This window comes from Camelus dromedarius, chromosome 29, assembly GCF_036321535.1.
Source record: "Camelus dromedarius isolate mCamDro1 chromosome 29, mCamDro1.pat, whole genome shotgun sequence".
NCBI lineage: Eukaryota > Metazoa > Chordata > Mammalia > Artiodactyla > Camelidae > Camelus > Camelus dromedarius.
The window spans coordinates 6770431-6784933 of NC_087464.1; the positions used below are offsets into that span (position 1 = coordinate 6770431).

The window sequence follows — 14503 nt, forward strand, 5'->3', positions numbered from 1 at the left end:
CTGGCCAGGGACTTCAGTGGCGGAAGCTGTGGAGCTTGTCTGCAGGGCAGGGCTCCTGCTCAGAGGAATTCTTTGTAACTGGGACATTCCTTCTTGGCGCTGAATACTGTCTTTGGAGGATGGTATGATACAGGCAAAATGAAGTCGTCTTCCCTCTCTTCTTGTGCAACTGTTTTTTTGGTCACGGAATTGCTAAAACATTGTAAGTTTGAAGAAAGGGGTGGTGGGGGGATTACACAGTGAAACTGGTTAGTACAACTGCGATGCCACCCCCACCCCAGCTGCGTTCAGCCGCTTTGGTGCAGACAGAGCAGGCAGGCGGTGTGTGCGCGAGGACGTGACTAGAGCCTAGGACACGCTCTCCAGCCTGGGGACACTGCCCTGTCCGTGCGGGTCCTCTGGGAAGTGGACACTGAGATGGAGGTAGGCATTTACCCCAGCTACCTGCAGTCATGGGCCGGGGCTGCCGGGCAGCGTGTCCTCAGTTCACACAGGACAGCTGGGGCTCAGAGCTCCCCCGTCACACGCCAGGCGAGGCACATGTCCACTCAGCCCCCAGGAGCCCCCCTGTAGTGTTTCAGGTGCCTGTTTGGAACCTCCCAACTCTGGGGCAAGATGGAAGGAATACTGCTGGTCTCAGTTCTACAACTTGGTGGTATTTTGGCCCCTTGCGAGTGACCAGACAGGCAGAGGGGAGCAGGCAGCGGCCATCTCACTGGCAGAGGACTTCACTAAAAAATCATTTTCTCGGCTGGTGCCAGTTAGACACAGAATCAGCTTAAAAACAAGACAAAGCCTGGAGGAAGGCAGCACCCATGGGAGCTAACCAGGAAATTGCAATGAATTGATTCTAAGTAGCTGCAGCTGTGATTAGAGTATTTTTAGCCAAAGGACTCAACCAGCTTTCAAAACCTGCTAATAAAAGCCTCACTGTAGCCAGCAAGTAAAACCAGCACAAAAATTTAGCTTTTAATTTAACTGACAGCAAGAATCTGCTTAGTTAGGAGATGGCTTAGAAAACAAGTCAAAGGAAGAAAACTCCTTCCACTGCAAGTTTAAGATAATTTTTTGCTTTTGGAAATAAAAACTCAATTCTTAGTAAATCTGTCTTCTGCTGCCCTTAGCTCAGTATTATGTATGCATTTTGGGCAAAACAATTTCACCACCTAAACTTGAAAGACAAACTCCAATGACACTAAGTTCTAACAAAGCCCTCCCCCCGCACTTTGGTAGCATATCCTGTAAGAAGTCCTTATCAGAACCTGAATGGGTTTAATGTGCCCCCACCAACACACGTAACAGCGACAGCCAGGCTGGCCGAGGCTGGGGACGCCTCAGGAACCAGTACAGGGGAGGCTGGCGGGGTGCTGCAACAGCGGCCTTGACCATGTCTCCAGGTCAGTAAAAAGGACCTGCAGGCAGAAAAGGCCTAGGAAGGGAAGAGGAGGGGAGGGGAAAGGACGACTGGTGGCAAACATGACAGAGTCTGGAGTACACAGGAAAAGCCAGTCCGTCTTTACTGTAGTGAGTGCAGGATACAAATAGTTTACAACAACCTCTAACATTTTCTTAACCATTTGATAAAAAGTTCACTATAATATTTATTGTATAATGAAGAAAAAAACAACACATTCAGGGAAAAATTGAGATTAACTTATTTTTCTTAAAAGGTTCATCTCAAGGATGGCAACAAAGTCCAGCTTGTGCCGCCAAACGGTTTTACATGATCAAACCGTGTACAGCTTCTTGTGTGAACTGTTGACTACAAACATTTACCAAATACATAAATCTCTTTTAAAAAAGCCATTTTAAATATAGCAAAGCAGTGTCTTCTTGCACAGCAAAGTGAAGAAAAGTTTCTACAGAGAAATAAAAGTTTTACATTTGTAAAATCTTTTTCACATTCTAATTATCTAGCTTCTTATGATCCACTGCCAGGAGTTTTCTGGTTCCTTATTTACTATGTATTTCTTGTGCGCATGATGGTTAATACAGAAAGTATGTTAATGCTTTATTACTTGTCCTTACAGTAAAAGGAAATGGTAAAACATATATTGTTCTTTTAGAACAAACCCCTGATTTTTCAGTCTCTAACACAATGGACATAATTAGGGCTCAAAAGATGGAGTTTTGCTTGGGACCGTCTGTGGACAGACGATGGTGACCTTCAACGCAGTACCAGGTGAAGTGAAGGAAGCACAGCTGTTGGAAACTGTGCTTTCACCAGTGCAATTTACTCTAAGCTTTTTTTGCTTTTGTCTTTTAGTAATAAAATACTTCATCTGCAGGGATAAAATTTTCTTGCGATGGTGTCATACAAAACGCGTGAGTCTAAAAGGGTTAAGAAAAGTAGGTTCTAAAGTAATACGGTTAGTGTTTTCCCCACTTTGAGCTGGTTTCCACCAGGAGACGTGTATGTGTTCGTACATGGGGTCTGGGCGAGAGTGTCTCTGTGAAGTCCATACGCTCTGAGTCACGCTGGGTGTGTGGGAAAAGGGTTAACAGTCAAATACTTAGTTCCTGAAAACGGAATACATTGTTACTTGGTCAGTGTAATTGAAATACAAACTCCGAGCCTTGTGTAATATTATTTTAGAAAACAGTAGTTGTACTGATTATAAACCTGCATAGAAAGAAAGACTATTGAGATACAGTCAGAAAAGCCATCTCATAAGGCACACAAGAAAATAGACAGTAAATGTGAATGTGTTAACTCCTATCCCATGTACAGCAGAAGTTCATGAACATGCAAAAATAACAACCAAAGAAGCACTGAACACTCTCAAAGCTATAAATGGTTTACGAAGTGGTAAGGACGATCTTGGAAATTCAGTGTTGGGAAACTCTTGTTTCAATTAGGTGTCACCTGATGAAGAACTGTGCCTGTAAATAGTTCAGTAACATAAGTACATTTTAAAGAAAACCTAGTCCTTTCTGAATGAGCCAAATGTCTAAACTGATGAAAGGCAAGAGCATATCACCCTCCCTTTTTTGGCCTCTATCAAAATCTCAAAGTCATTAAAAACAATTCCGTTTTGCAGCTGTGAACGCTGCAGGTTTAGCCTGAGCCTACTACCTGTGTGTCAGCCAGGACGTCTGGCTGATGATTTGTCACAAATAGCATCTGAGAAAAATGTAAAAAGGAACGCAAATTTAGGGGGAAAAAAACAAAAGTAAAAATTGTAGGTAGTTGCTCAATATTAAATTTAAAATATAGAATAGTAATTTTAAACCGGTATTTCGAGTTTCTCAGGAAAAGGATTATTTAAAAGTCTATGTTGAAAGATATACGGGCCTTTGAATTTTGTTCATGGCACAAGCCCAGGAAACTGCTGAACATGCTGTCACCACTTCGTCCTCTTCCCGTGAGAGTAAGGCCTTGGTCAACGTCGAAGTTGAGGGCGGCATGATTTCACTAGAATGGCAAGAGTCGTGCCAAGATCTGCACCATGAGAGGATCCTTCCCACACCGAAGTGTCACCTCAACGCGCAGAGTGCCCTGAACTGTAGGATCTTGTAACCAGCTGCATCATTCTATTTTAGAGGGTCAAGGAAAAAAGATCCCTTCCCCCGAGAATATTTTTCCCTAATCATTTACCACTTATAAAACCTTTGTGCTCATCTACTATTTCGCCATTGTCTCTAATATTAATTAAATTAGGCCAGCTTTTCTACTATATTTTTTCCTCACAAAAGGCAAGTTTTAAATAGTGCCTTATAAAATCTGTTACAACACATTTTACATTTATGCAGATGAACTTAACACCAATTTTTTTTGCCACTTTGCTATTTATATACACATATAAAATATATAATGATGCTCAACCCATACAGCACAAAGATTACACTGTAACATCACACATTCACCACCAGTGAGGGGAGAAACCCCTTTATACAATCCTCTGAAAAGACTGGGCTAATAATTAAAATCCAAAGTACAGTATATTTAACAAAATAGTAAATATTAAACAGTGAATACTCTACTTAATAATAAGGATCTCGCCTTTTCCCCCCAAATTGGCGGCAATCCACAAAAATATACTTTTTCATCTGGTGACCATACAATACATAGGTACTTACATCAAAGGTGATAATATATTTAAGATGCTATGTACACAAAGAGTTTGGCTCAACTTTTAATTTACATATAGAATAATAAGTGTTCATGGCTTTTTTTTTCCAAGGTTCTGCTTGCAAGGTATTTTTGTTTTTTTCCCCTCTTAAAATAAAACTAAAAAGTTAAAACAAGATAAAGCTATTCTCTAAAAAAAAAAAAAGTTACAACATATAGCTTTGGCTTATATAAATAATTCATAGCAGAATGTGTTCAAAAGTAGTGAATATAATTTTATATATAGTCATCAATTCATAAGGGTGTTTTCTTTCATATAAAATATACATGAGCTAAAATCAGTTTCTTTAATTTTTAAGATATGAATGTAAAAAGAAACTTCTGACATCTTCCAATTATAACTTAATATATTAACTTCTTGTTAATGTTCTCTATTTCTAGGCTAGTATTTTCTGAATATCTCATGCGTGTTTTCTAGTCTCTCTCTTTTTTATTAGCTAAAGATCATTTCTTTGACCCAATACATTTTTGCACGTGCAAAACAGTTATGTGTGGGGCTTTTTTATTTTCTTTTTTGTGTGTGTTTTTTTGTTTTTAATATCAACAGCCCTTTCCCATGCACCTCTTTGCAATAGAGACCCATGCCAGGTTGGGTAATTAATATAAATGACATTTTATGTACAGTATTGCTTTCTTGGTTCCTGCTTTTCTACTGCTCTGTTCTACAAAGCATTTTTCTTAAGTAACTACAGTCACCGCACAGTTAAATAAAACAAGTAGGGGGCCCTCTAGGTTTCTGCAAGCTAGTGTGGGAGAATTATATATATGGGTACACAGTTCTCTGCAAAAACTGGTTATCTTATGAAACAAGTAGTCCAAGGAAGTGCCAGACTAGACTCTGCCTACTGGGTACTCTGTTTGCCATGGGGCGCACATCTGCAGATCTACACGGAATTTGCAGGTAAGTGCCTGATTCTGTGTATGCAACACACACCCACACATACACACACTCACACCCACATACATATATATGTAAAGGGATATATATGTATGTATGTACATATAAATATACTTAACGCATGTCCTTATTTACCAATTTAGATATGTAGGGCAGTTCACTGCAGTAACACAAAGTGAAACACCAGCCTGGAAGCCTTAGGTCACCCATGCGTCCATCCTCATCCGCTTTACGGAAGGGCTTTCTCTGTCCTCAGTGTTTGGGGGTCGGCCAAGCACAATCGGGGAGTGGAAGTCTCCCCGTGGATCCTCCCGGTCACTGCCATCATAGGAGCTGCTCGAGCTGCTCAGACTGTCCACAGGGGAGCGGCCCACCTCCTGCCGGGGCTGCGGCTGGGGCTGGGCCTGGGGCTGCGGCTGGGGCGGCTGGGGAGGCTGGGGTGGCTGGGGCGGCGGCGGCTGCTGCTGCTGCTGCTGCTGGAAGCCTGACGGGGTCATTCGATCCCGGGGAGGTGAAATTGGTTCTGACTTAATGTTGATGTTTTGGTTGGTATTAATGGATAAATTCGAACCCTGAGATAACTGCCCTCCAGCACTGAAGGAAAAAAAAAAGATGTTAGAGAGTTTGAGAGTACATCTGCATAAATGAACTATTATTACCCGACTGAATACTGTCAGAATTCCCCAAGACTGGTTTTGGTGTTTCCTGCAGCGCCTGGCACAGAAAGAAATCACATCTCCCCAACAGGGGAAAAAAACAATACAGTTGAGACTTTTAATGTCTGGTTCTACTACCCACAACCTTCATACTTTTGTAGCTGAAGATACCAAAATGGTGCCAGTGACGAACGCTGTGCACGGACCAAAACGGAGGGGGAACAACATGGCAGCCTGAGCTGTGCCTGCCCTCCTGCCTCGTTTCTTTGCTGGGGCCCCGTGATGGGCACAACATCTCACCTATTCTCACAGCAGCTCTAAGAAGGCAGGCAGTCACCCTATTCTCCAGACACGGAGAGGTCTCACAAAGACTAAGTAGTCAGTAACGTTTCTGGTATTACTCTAAATCGGAGTATTATAGAAAATAATCCAAAGGTAAAACACTTAAACAATTTGTTAGTATGAATCAGAGTCAAGGGGTGGCTGTTTGCACAGGTGCATACTTACTGACACTGACATTATTTGAGATTATTAGAAAATAAAATGTTATTCAATTCTCAAATTAAAATTCTGTAATACTCTGATTGAGAGTAATGCCAGAAAGTTACTGACTGAAGTAACCTGCTCAGATGAGGAAAGAGTCTCAGGAAGACCGACTTGCTCAGGGCAGTACACAGGAGGGTGCATACAGGCTCTTTCCCCAGTCTGAGCACCAAGCCATTTCCACTTGCTTTTGCAGGGCTGTTCTGTGTGTCCATTTAGGATGCTCTGCACAGGCCCGAGGGCCAAATACCTGTGTAGGCAAAGAAATTTCCCTTAGGTACCTGTACCTTTTTCCATGACATAATCCCCAAGAAGACTACTGACAGCAGGGTGCACTGCGGAGTTACTTCAGAATGCAGGGGGTCTCTCTGGGGACTCTTAAGGGAGGAGGCCAGGAGGACACATGTCCCTGGCGTCCTGAGCAGGGGTGAGGCAGCCGGCCCTCATGGAGGCCAGCTGGGCCGGCTATGCTGTCCCCGCTTCTGGGACTCTCTCCTCCACCTGCTGCACGTGCCTACCATCCTGGTTCTACAAAGGCACTGTTCCTTCCCCTTCCTGCTAGTGACGTCTCGTCCCAGCTGGGCACCACTGTACACCCTTTTCAGTTGTATCCCCACACACCGCCCAGAACAAACATTCTCTATTGTGAGCCCTTCTTGGTGAGGTACAGTGAGTGCAGTGGCCTGGGAAGACCACATGAGTCCCACGTAGCCTGATTCATACATAAGATACCCAACCCCTAACATTCCTCCCCTACGACTCAGGAAGAAAGCAAAGGACAGCTCATTTTCTTGTTTTGTCTACTGATGATATTCAAAGCAGAAAAAGAAGGGTGGTAGGCAGGCAGCTTAACCACTGGCCAGTGGGCAGAGGGGGTGCACTTGGGTGATCCCTGTGCCTTGGCAACCCCTCAGACACTGGCTGAGTGTCTGTCTTAGAATGCCCACGCAACAGAAGCCTTGCCGTGCTCCCTGAAGCCCATCAAGGAAGGCCTACCTGGTGTGCTCAGTATCCAGGCTATCTAGAGCCAGGTGAAGAAAACATTTTTTCCAAACACTTGTGCTATCTGAAAAAGAATCGCTGTGGGATATTCATATGAAAGTCAACAGGGCAAAAGACTGAAAGAAAGAGAGTGCACGGACTAGGAGTAGAGATTTGGAGAAAATTTTAGTTACTCACACCAGAGAGCTGAGGGCTGCTTGTCCTAAATGGTGCTGCTGCCAGGCTGACACCTGCCCCAGTGACAGCATTCCTGGGGAGTTGAAGCCCTGCAGGGCTGACAGGTCTGCACTAGTCAGCGAGTAATCTAAAGAAGAAGGAGATATTGCTCAGGTGTGTAACAAAAGGACCATGCAAAACTGTTTTTTCAAATAGTTGCTTCAAAAGTTTTCTTAGGTTCAGAGAAGCCAGGTACACCATGATGTAAAACAACATGCTTAACCACCCCCCCACCAAATTTATCTTTTGGGAGGTTAACAGGACCTAGCTATATTCAGTTGTCTATTTCAATAAAATGTTTCAGTTTTATACTAAGTGTTCATAATAGTTTATTATTTCACAAAAAGTTGAGACACCTTTTCCAGACTTGTAAATAGAAATAATAAAATGGATGTCCCTCTACAATCGTTATTTTAAATAAATATGCCCACTGCTAACCTACTGAACAAAGAGAAACAGGCCAGCCCACCCTACCTGCATCCAGATCAGCAGGTCTGACACTCCTGAAGTACAGGGGGAATAGGAGGGACACAGCACCGCCTTCTCAGGGGGACCAACCTTAGTGACACGGACAGTGTGTGCACCATTACACAATTCTAATTGCATTTGTTCAAACCACAGGAACTGTCAAAGATCCCAGAATGCATACCAAATGATTTCAAGTTCACGAAAAAACTGTCACAAGAGTATAATATAGCTCATTTTACATGAATGCTTGAGTCATAATCACTCTGACCAGGACTTGGGACATCAGTTATCATTCACACGTAGAGTTATTTCAGTTCATCATTAACACTTGTCTTTTCTATTTAGTTCTAAAGAAAGGTGGCAAAAACTCTTCTACTTTTAACTTCTTTTTCATGTCTCAAGAGGAACTAGTCATCCAAGTGAATTAGCTTTTTAAAAAAAGAAACTGAGTTGAAAGAGAAGAACTGGTGCTCAGGGAGACTGTCCTGACTCTGTACTCTTTCCCATTCAGTGTTCTCTAAGACTGCCTCCGCTGTCCCCACGGAAGCTGAGGCAGGGGAGCCCACCACACCGATCGATGCCTTCCACAGTGACCCCTCCAGCCCGCAACTCTCTCTTGACCTCTACGTCCTTCCAAAGACCTACTTGGTGTGTCTATGTGGATGTCTCTCCAAACATCTCAAATGTGACATGACTCCAGTGGGACTCACCTTTTCCTCCAAAACCTGCTTTAGTGAATGGCACCAACTTTCACCCAACTGTTCTTGCCAGAAGCCTGTGGATGTTACCCTTGACACTGCCCTTTCTTCCAGCATCAACCACCATGTCTGGTCAATTCTACCCACTGTCTCTCAAGCCTGCCCAAGGTTCACCATCTCTTCTGCCACCACCCTAGTTCAAGCCCTCAGCACTCATTACTGGGACCATCACAGTAGGCTCTTGTGTGGTATCTTTGCACTCAATTTTGTCCCTATGCACACTGCAGCCAAAGTGATCTTAACAAAACAAATATGGTCATGACACCACTCTGCTTAAAATCTTTCTACAGCTTCCCAATGTTCTCAAGGTCATGTCTAAAATCCTCAACAAGGCCAGTGCCTCCCTACTTACTCTAGAGTTTCACCTCTGTAACCGTCCCTGTCCCTCTAACCATGCTCCTACTGTACACAGTACTCCCTCTTCCTGGGGCAATCCCTACTCTGCCTGGCTGGGTCATGTGTGTTCCTTCAGGTGGAAGCTTAAATGTAGCCCTTAACATGACAGTAATAAATTATTCCTAGAGCTATTTGTCTTGTGTCTTTCTCCCCTGACAGACCCTACATTCCACTGTTAACCATGCACTCCTGTATTTCCAGTGCCTGGCACAGGGACTGCCACACAGCATGTGTTTAACAAGTACGTGTTGAATGGATCCATGAATAAGTCTCAGAGAAGCTGGGAGTGATCTTAGCGATGATTCCTCCACACAGAACTACTGTACTTTTGAAATGCTGCTCATTTATTCATCCCTTTACTGACTGACTGGTTTGTGTTTGACTCTAAATTTGTACAGGAAGGTAGCTATATCCTAATGAAAGATAAAACATGGACATGTTTTAAAAAGGCAAATAGATAAATACGTTAAAGATAAGGTGTAACATTAAACAGAATAGGTGTTCTAAGCAGTTAAAGAAGGAATGAGACTGAGGCTGAGCGATGGGCAGTTTCAAGAGAATCTGACTCCATTTTTATGTTTTGGTAATTCCTTCTGCACTTTTACGAAACAAATTCTAATCCAATGGCACTTCTAAAAACAAGTACAGTGGAACTCTAAGTACCAGACTGAAAAAGCTGTCATGAAATGACAGTAAACGGTAATCTAACACTGATCCCCAGCTCAAGCCCCATCTTCTCAGCCAGTACCCCCTGACCACTCCAGCTCACAGATTTCCCCCTTTCCCCACCTTCTCTAACCTCAACAACTCAGGGCTTCCTGTCCACAGTTACCAACTTAGGTATGTCCAGAATCCTCTTCTAGGATAAACTTGGGAGAAAAGGTATGTCCCCAGAACAGCACTGCTCATATAGCCGGTGATTAGGACAATGAAACAGAGCTTCTATGAATGCATAATCTCTGGCTTTACTCTAGATTTAGTTGATAGATTTGGATTTTTCTTCATATTGATTGTTGGAAAAGGTAGTAAACATTTCCTACAAGGCTTTCTTTTCCAACAAAACTTTTAAAAGTTGTTTCTGCTTTAAGAGAACGACTTGAAATTAAAGCAGCAATCAAACTTACTGACGGCTCCGCACCTCTCAGGGAGCTCCAGAGGAGTCTGAAAGCACTGTGCTACAGCATTTACCCTGAAGTCTAAAACCAGATTATCTTTATCACAGACTGCTTGTAAGAGTCACAAAAGAATAAATTCCCTGCACTGCAGTCTGAACAGCTGGCAAGATAATTTTAACTATTTCCCTCTTTCCTTCTTCTTTTGAAGCCTCAGGTGTGTGGCTCAGCTGGTGGGTAAGTGAAACCACATGTCTTCTGTCGCCTCTGAGAATGACAACTCTAAACCAAACCTGCACAGACCGGGTTCTCCACAAGCCCACGTGGCTTACAGCACCCTTCCAACCACTGTAGCACTCTTCAGCTTGCCTACTATACCCCCAATTAGGGTATCGGGGGATGAAATGTCTAAATAAACATGAAAGAGAAAACATGAAAACTGCTCTCAGGGTGAGGAGTGCCTGGCTCTGAGGAGAAACAAGCAGGCTCCTGGTCCTGCCCCTCACACACGATCCACAGAAGCCGACGGGGCAGTCACACGGGAGAACACGACCTGCTGCCTCCTCAATTCCTGAGTCCAAAGGGATTCACACTCCCCACAAGTAGGTTAACACAGCACAAAGAGCAAGACATCTTATTTCAAAAGCCTGGAAGGGCGAGATACTGTGTCATGAGAACTACATAGAAAACACTGAGCAACAGGCTAGTGCCCTGCTTGGTTTGCCCCAGGCTATACTTTTGATAACAGCTACTTGTTTCTTTGTCAGGGGTATGTAAAAGTTCACACTGGCAAATCTTTCTACAATATGTATTTTGTAATTTTTTCAAGGCTATTATGTGTTCCAATGTGAAGCTAAGAAGCTGAAGATAATTTATTTCAATAAATATACTTTAAAAAAATCAGAAAAGCACGTGTTGAGCACAAAACAGAAAGAAAACCCACGAGAGGCAGCAGGGCAGGCTCACCGGTGTTGTAGGCGGTGGGCATGGCCGAGTAGACCAGGCCCTGTGGAGGCAGGCTCGGGGTCGTCACAGACACCACCGGGGTGGCGAGGGGCTGGGCAGCTTGAGAACTGCTTATCCTCTGGGTGTTCTGTGAGAGAGGAGAAAGTCAAAGTGTTATCCTGCGAGCATTTATGTGCAGACTTCACATTTTAAAAATAACATTCAATTTAAAAGTGACATTTTTCACAGTTTTATGATGTGAATGTCATTACGTCATGAAGCAATGATGATGTGAAAACCTGAAAAATACTAAAGGGAATAACTAAATACTTCATTTTAAGGGACATATTTTAACATTAATTATTCATTTTTGCCTAGAGTCTTTTTCATAAGAGTTTACTGATGTCTAAGATACATCCTTAGAAGTAGAAACTCCCACTAGGGGTAATAACACTCATGTGTTAGCATAAACGAGAACTTGCTGCCACCACAAAGACTGCCAGACTACCCTCAGTAAAACACGTGTGGGTTTCCAGTGTCCAAGGACAGCAAGGCATGAGACCCTGAGAGCACAGGGATCACGGCCACTTCCATCTACAGCATTTACATGTTAACATGGTTTTAAATCACAGCTTACTGAAGTGCAGCTTGCATTCATATCTCCCTCCCTGTGATCATGCAGCTGACACACACATATATGTATAATATGTACTTGTATGTTTGTATGTATTTTGATATATATTTTATTAAGATTTTTTAAAGAGCAGTTTTAGGCTCACAGCCACATTGAGGGGAAGGTACAGAGATTTCCCATGTACTCCTGCCCCGATGCGTGCACAGCCTCCCCCGTTATCAACATCGTCCACCAGCTGACCTGTTTTTTAACAGCTGATTAAGATCTGTAACCCTTCACAGTCTCCAGACTCTTATGAGAGGGGAGGCTTTGAATAGAGAACTTTCGAATAAAGTACCTTGATAGGGCTATGCATGGAGCAGTATTAAACGCCTGCCGACTGACTGCATCTACATGGTATCCTACCTACAGTGGAGAGGGAAGAAATCAACCACCAGATGAGCAAGTCAGTTTAAGACAGTCACCATTCTCCATGTGCAGGGCATGAGAGCAGTTCTCACCATCCTGCCTTAAGAGAACACTTTCTAAAACCGAGGATCAGAGGAACAGAATGGACACCAAGTTCCATGTGGCTGGAACACAAGAAGGCCAAAGCATAACTTTTTCTAAGTGAAGAAGTTACGGCCTGATAACTGTCGCTTGGGGGGCTAAGCCAGAGCAACAGAAGTACATAACTCAGTGTCCTTGAGGAGAGTCAGAACATGATTCCGTTTCCTCTATCACCATTCAAAGGGTAATCAGATGAAGGATACAGATCATCTGAAAAGGATCCAGATCTCAGTTTACTTCTTTTTAGTTTGTATTTTCTATCCAAATTTAAGTTAGAGGATGTTGGAAAGACCACTCAGCATTCATTATACTGCCTTGTTTCTCGCCCCCCGCCCACCAGATTCACTACTTCCTAAGCACTGGGAAAACCATCTCACCACGCCAAACCTCCTCATCGTGCTGTCTGCCTTGTAGAACTTCCCTGAGAATCTAGTGAGGTGACAGCTGGGAGATGCTTTGGTAACAGAAATACCACACAAACAGAAGATAGTCCCCTTATTGTCCCAAGAAACCCTATGGCCCAAGATTTCTACATAAAACTGTTTTTGTTTTTGTTTTTAAAGGCTAAATCTATTTATCCCTTCTGATTCACAGCTGTTTCCCTGGAGCTGTCATGAAGTAAAGCTGTTTTAGAATTGCAAGACTGCTAAAGGAATCTCTGCAGCCTGGCTCTGAAAGCGCCTTTAGGGCAGGCTCTTGGGCACCTGTCCTTACTTTGGGTCAGAGCCATCCATGATTACGTTTTAGAGTTCAAGCCAATTTCAACAACTTTCTGAAGTCTAACAGATTGTGTTTCTGATTGTAGTCTGGTTCAGAGACAAAGCTCTGCATTTTAAACTGATCAAATTTTAGAGTGAATGAAGTGTTAGAGAGTATGAATGACTGTTTACAGCTTTGGTTATGTATTTGTTTCTCAATTACAAATATTTATTTTTACTATTTCTAGGTTTTATAGTCTTCAAATACTTAGAAATTTATCTTTGAGATTCTGTGATTGAGGGTATACTTTCAGGCATGTGGAAAGTCAACACATGACAACTAGGAATACATTTTCATCTCAGCATCAAGTTAAAAATTTATATGAATCTCTGAGACAGAGATCTACTTTGGACTTCATCTGTTCTCACAGATTTGGTCCCTGGGACTCAAGAATCAAATGCTCGGTGAAGAACAACGTGACATGGTTTGGCCTGGCTCTGCTCACACCACAGCTTCATCTCCATGGCAGTCTCCTGGCATGACCTCAAGATGGGGTGTGTGTGCGTGCGCGCACGCGCGTGCCTATCAGTGAGGCTACAACACAGTGGTTCTACCCACCAAAGCTCCTAATCTCAATGGCACTGAGTTTACGTAAGAGTAAGTGATTTCCAGAACCACTAGAGGGCAACATATTGCCAGACAATTCACAAGTAAGCAGTCGTGATGACTTCCTAAGGGTATATGAGATTTAATATAAGATGAATTATTTTACCTTGAATTATAAACTTCTGCTTGCTAATCATTACTGTATCAAGTAAAGTATTTCCCCAAAAGACAGTCAAAATCTGATATACCCCATCACAGTAACAGCTGACTGGGCTATTTCAGTTAACCAATATGAAACCACATCTAAAACTGTGAGAGCGATCACGCAGTTAAAAGAACAATCTCTCATTTTAAGGAAAGAGCACAGGCAACCTTATTTGAAAAGAAACAAACTGTGTAAAACACACCAGCATGCATGCATCTGTGATGACACAGTGTACACAAAACCAGCAGACGCCTTTCCCCCATGCTTCCATGCAGTCTGAGCCCTTGTCCGTGCTAAAAACTAAACATTTTCAAGTTTTTATTCCCCTTAAAGTTACCTAATTAGCAGCTACTCTGAATTCATAAAATCAGTTCTGTAAGTTTGGGTTTTAGTTCCCAAAGAAATAAACTAACTGAAAGTTATTTTTAGTCAAATTTATTTTCTAGAAGAAAAGCCAATAGAAATCATTTGTTATAGAAAAAGAGGTAATAGCTACTTTTAAGAAGAGAATATCTTCTGCTAGAAAAGGAGTTTGTATATGTTCAGTTAAAGACATTTGTTTTAATAAACAGGGAAACCCCTTGTGGTTCAGATCATCTCATACAGGATGAAATAATAACTCTGTGAGAAAGGTGACCTCACCAAAAATGATGTAATCTTTTTGAAAGAAAGAGAAACAACACA

General features: G+C 42.7%; 1 protein-coding gene across 6 annotated transcripts in view; it reads right to left on the minus strand.

The window, feature by feature from the left end:
• Nucleotides 1-1492: 1492 nt before the first annotated feature.
• The window catches only part of MEF2A (myocyte enhancer factor 2A), a 124268-nt gene continuing 111257 nt past the window's right edge, over nucleotides 1493-14503 (minus strand). For all 6 annotated transcript variants that reach the window (XM_031440477.2, XM_010985329.3, XM_064480532.1 and 3 more), the window contains 3 exons: nucleotides 11148-11274; nucleotides 7409-7535; nucleotides 1493-5624 (listed from right to left, as the gene is read on the minus strand). In XM_031440477.2, coding sequence (XP_031296337.1) covers nucleotides 5228-5624; nucleotides 7409-7535; nucleotides 11148-11274 — 651 coding nt within the window. In that variant the 3' untranslated portion in view covers nucleotides 1493-5227. The remainder of the gene's footprint in view (nucleotides 5625-7408; nucleotides 7536-11147; nucleotides 11275-14503) is intronic.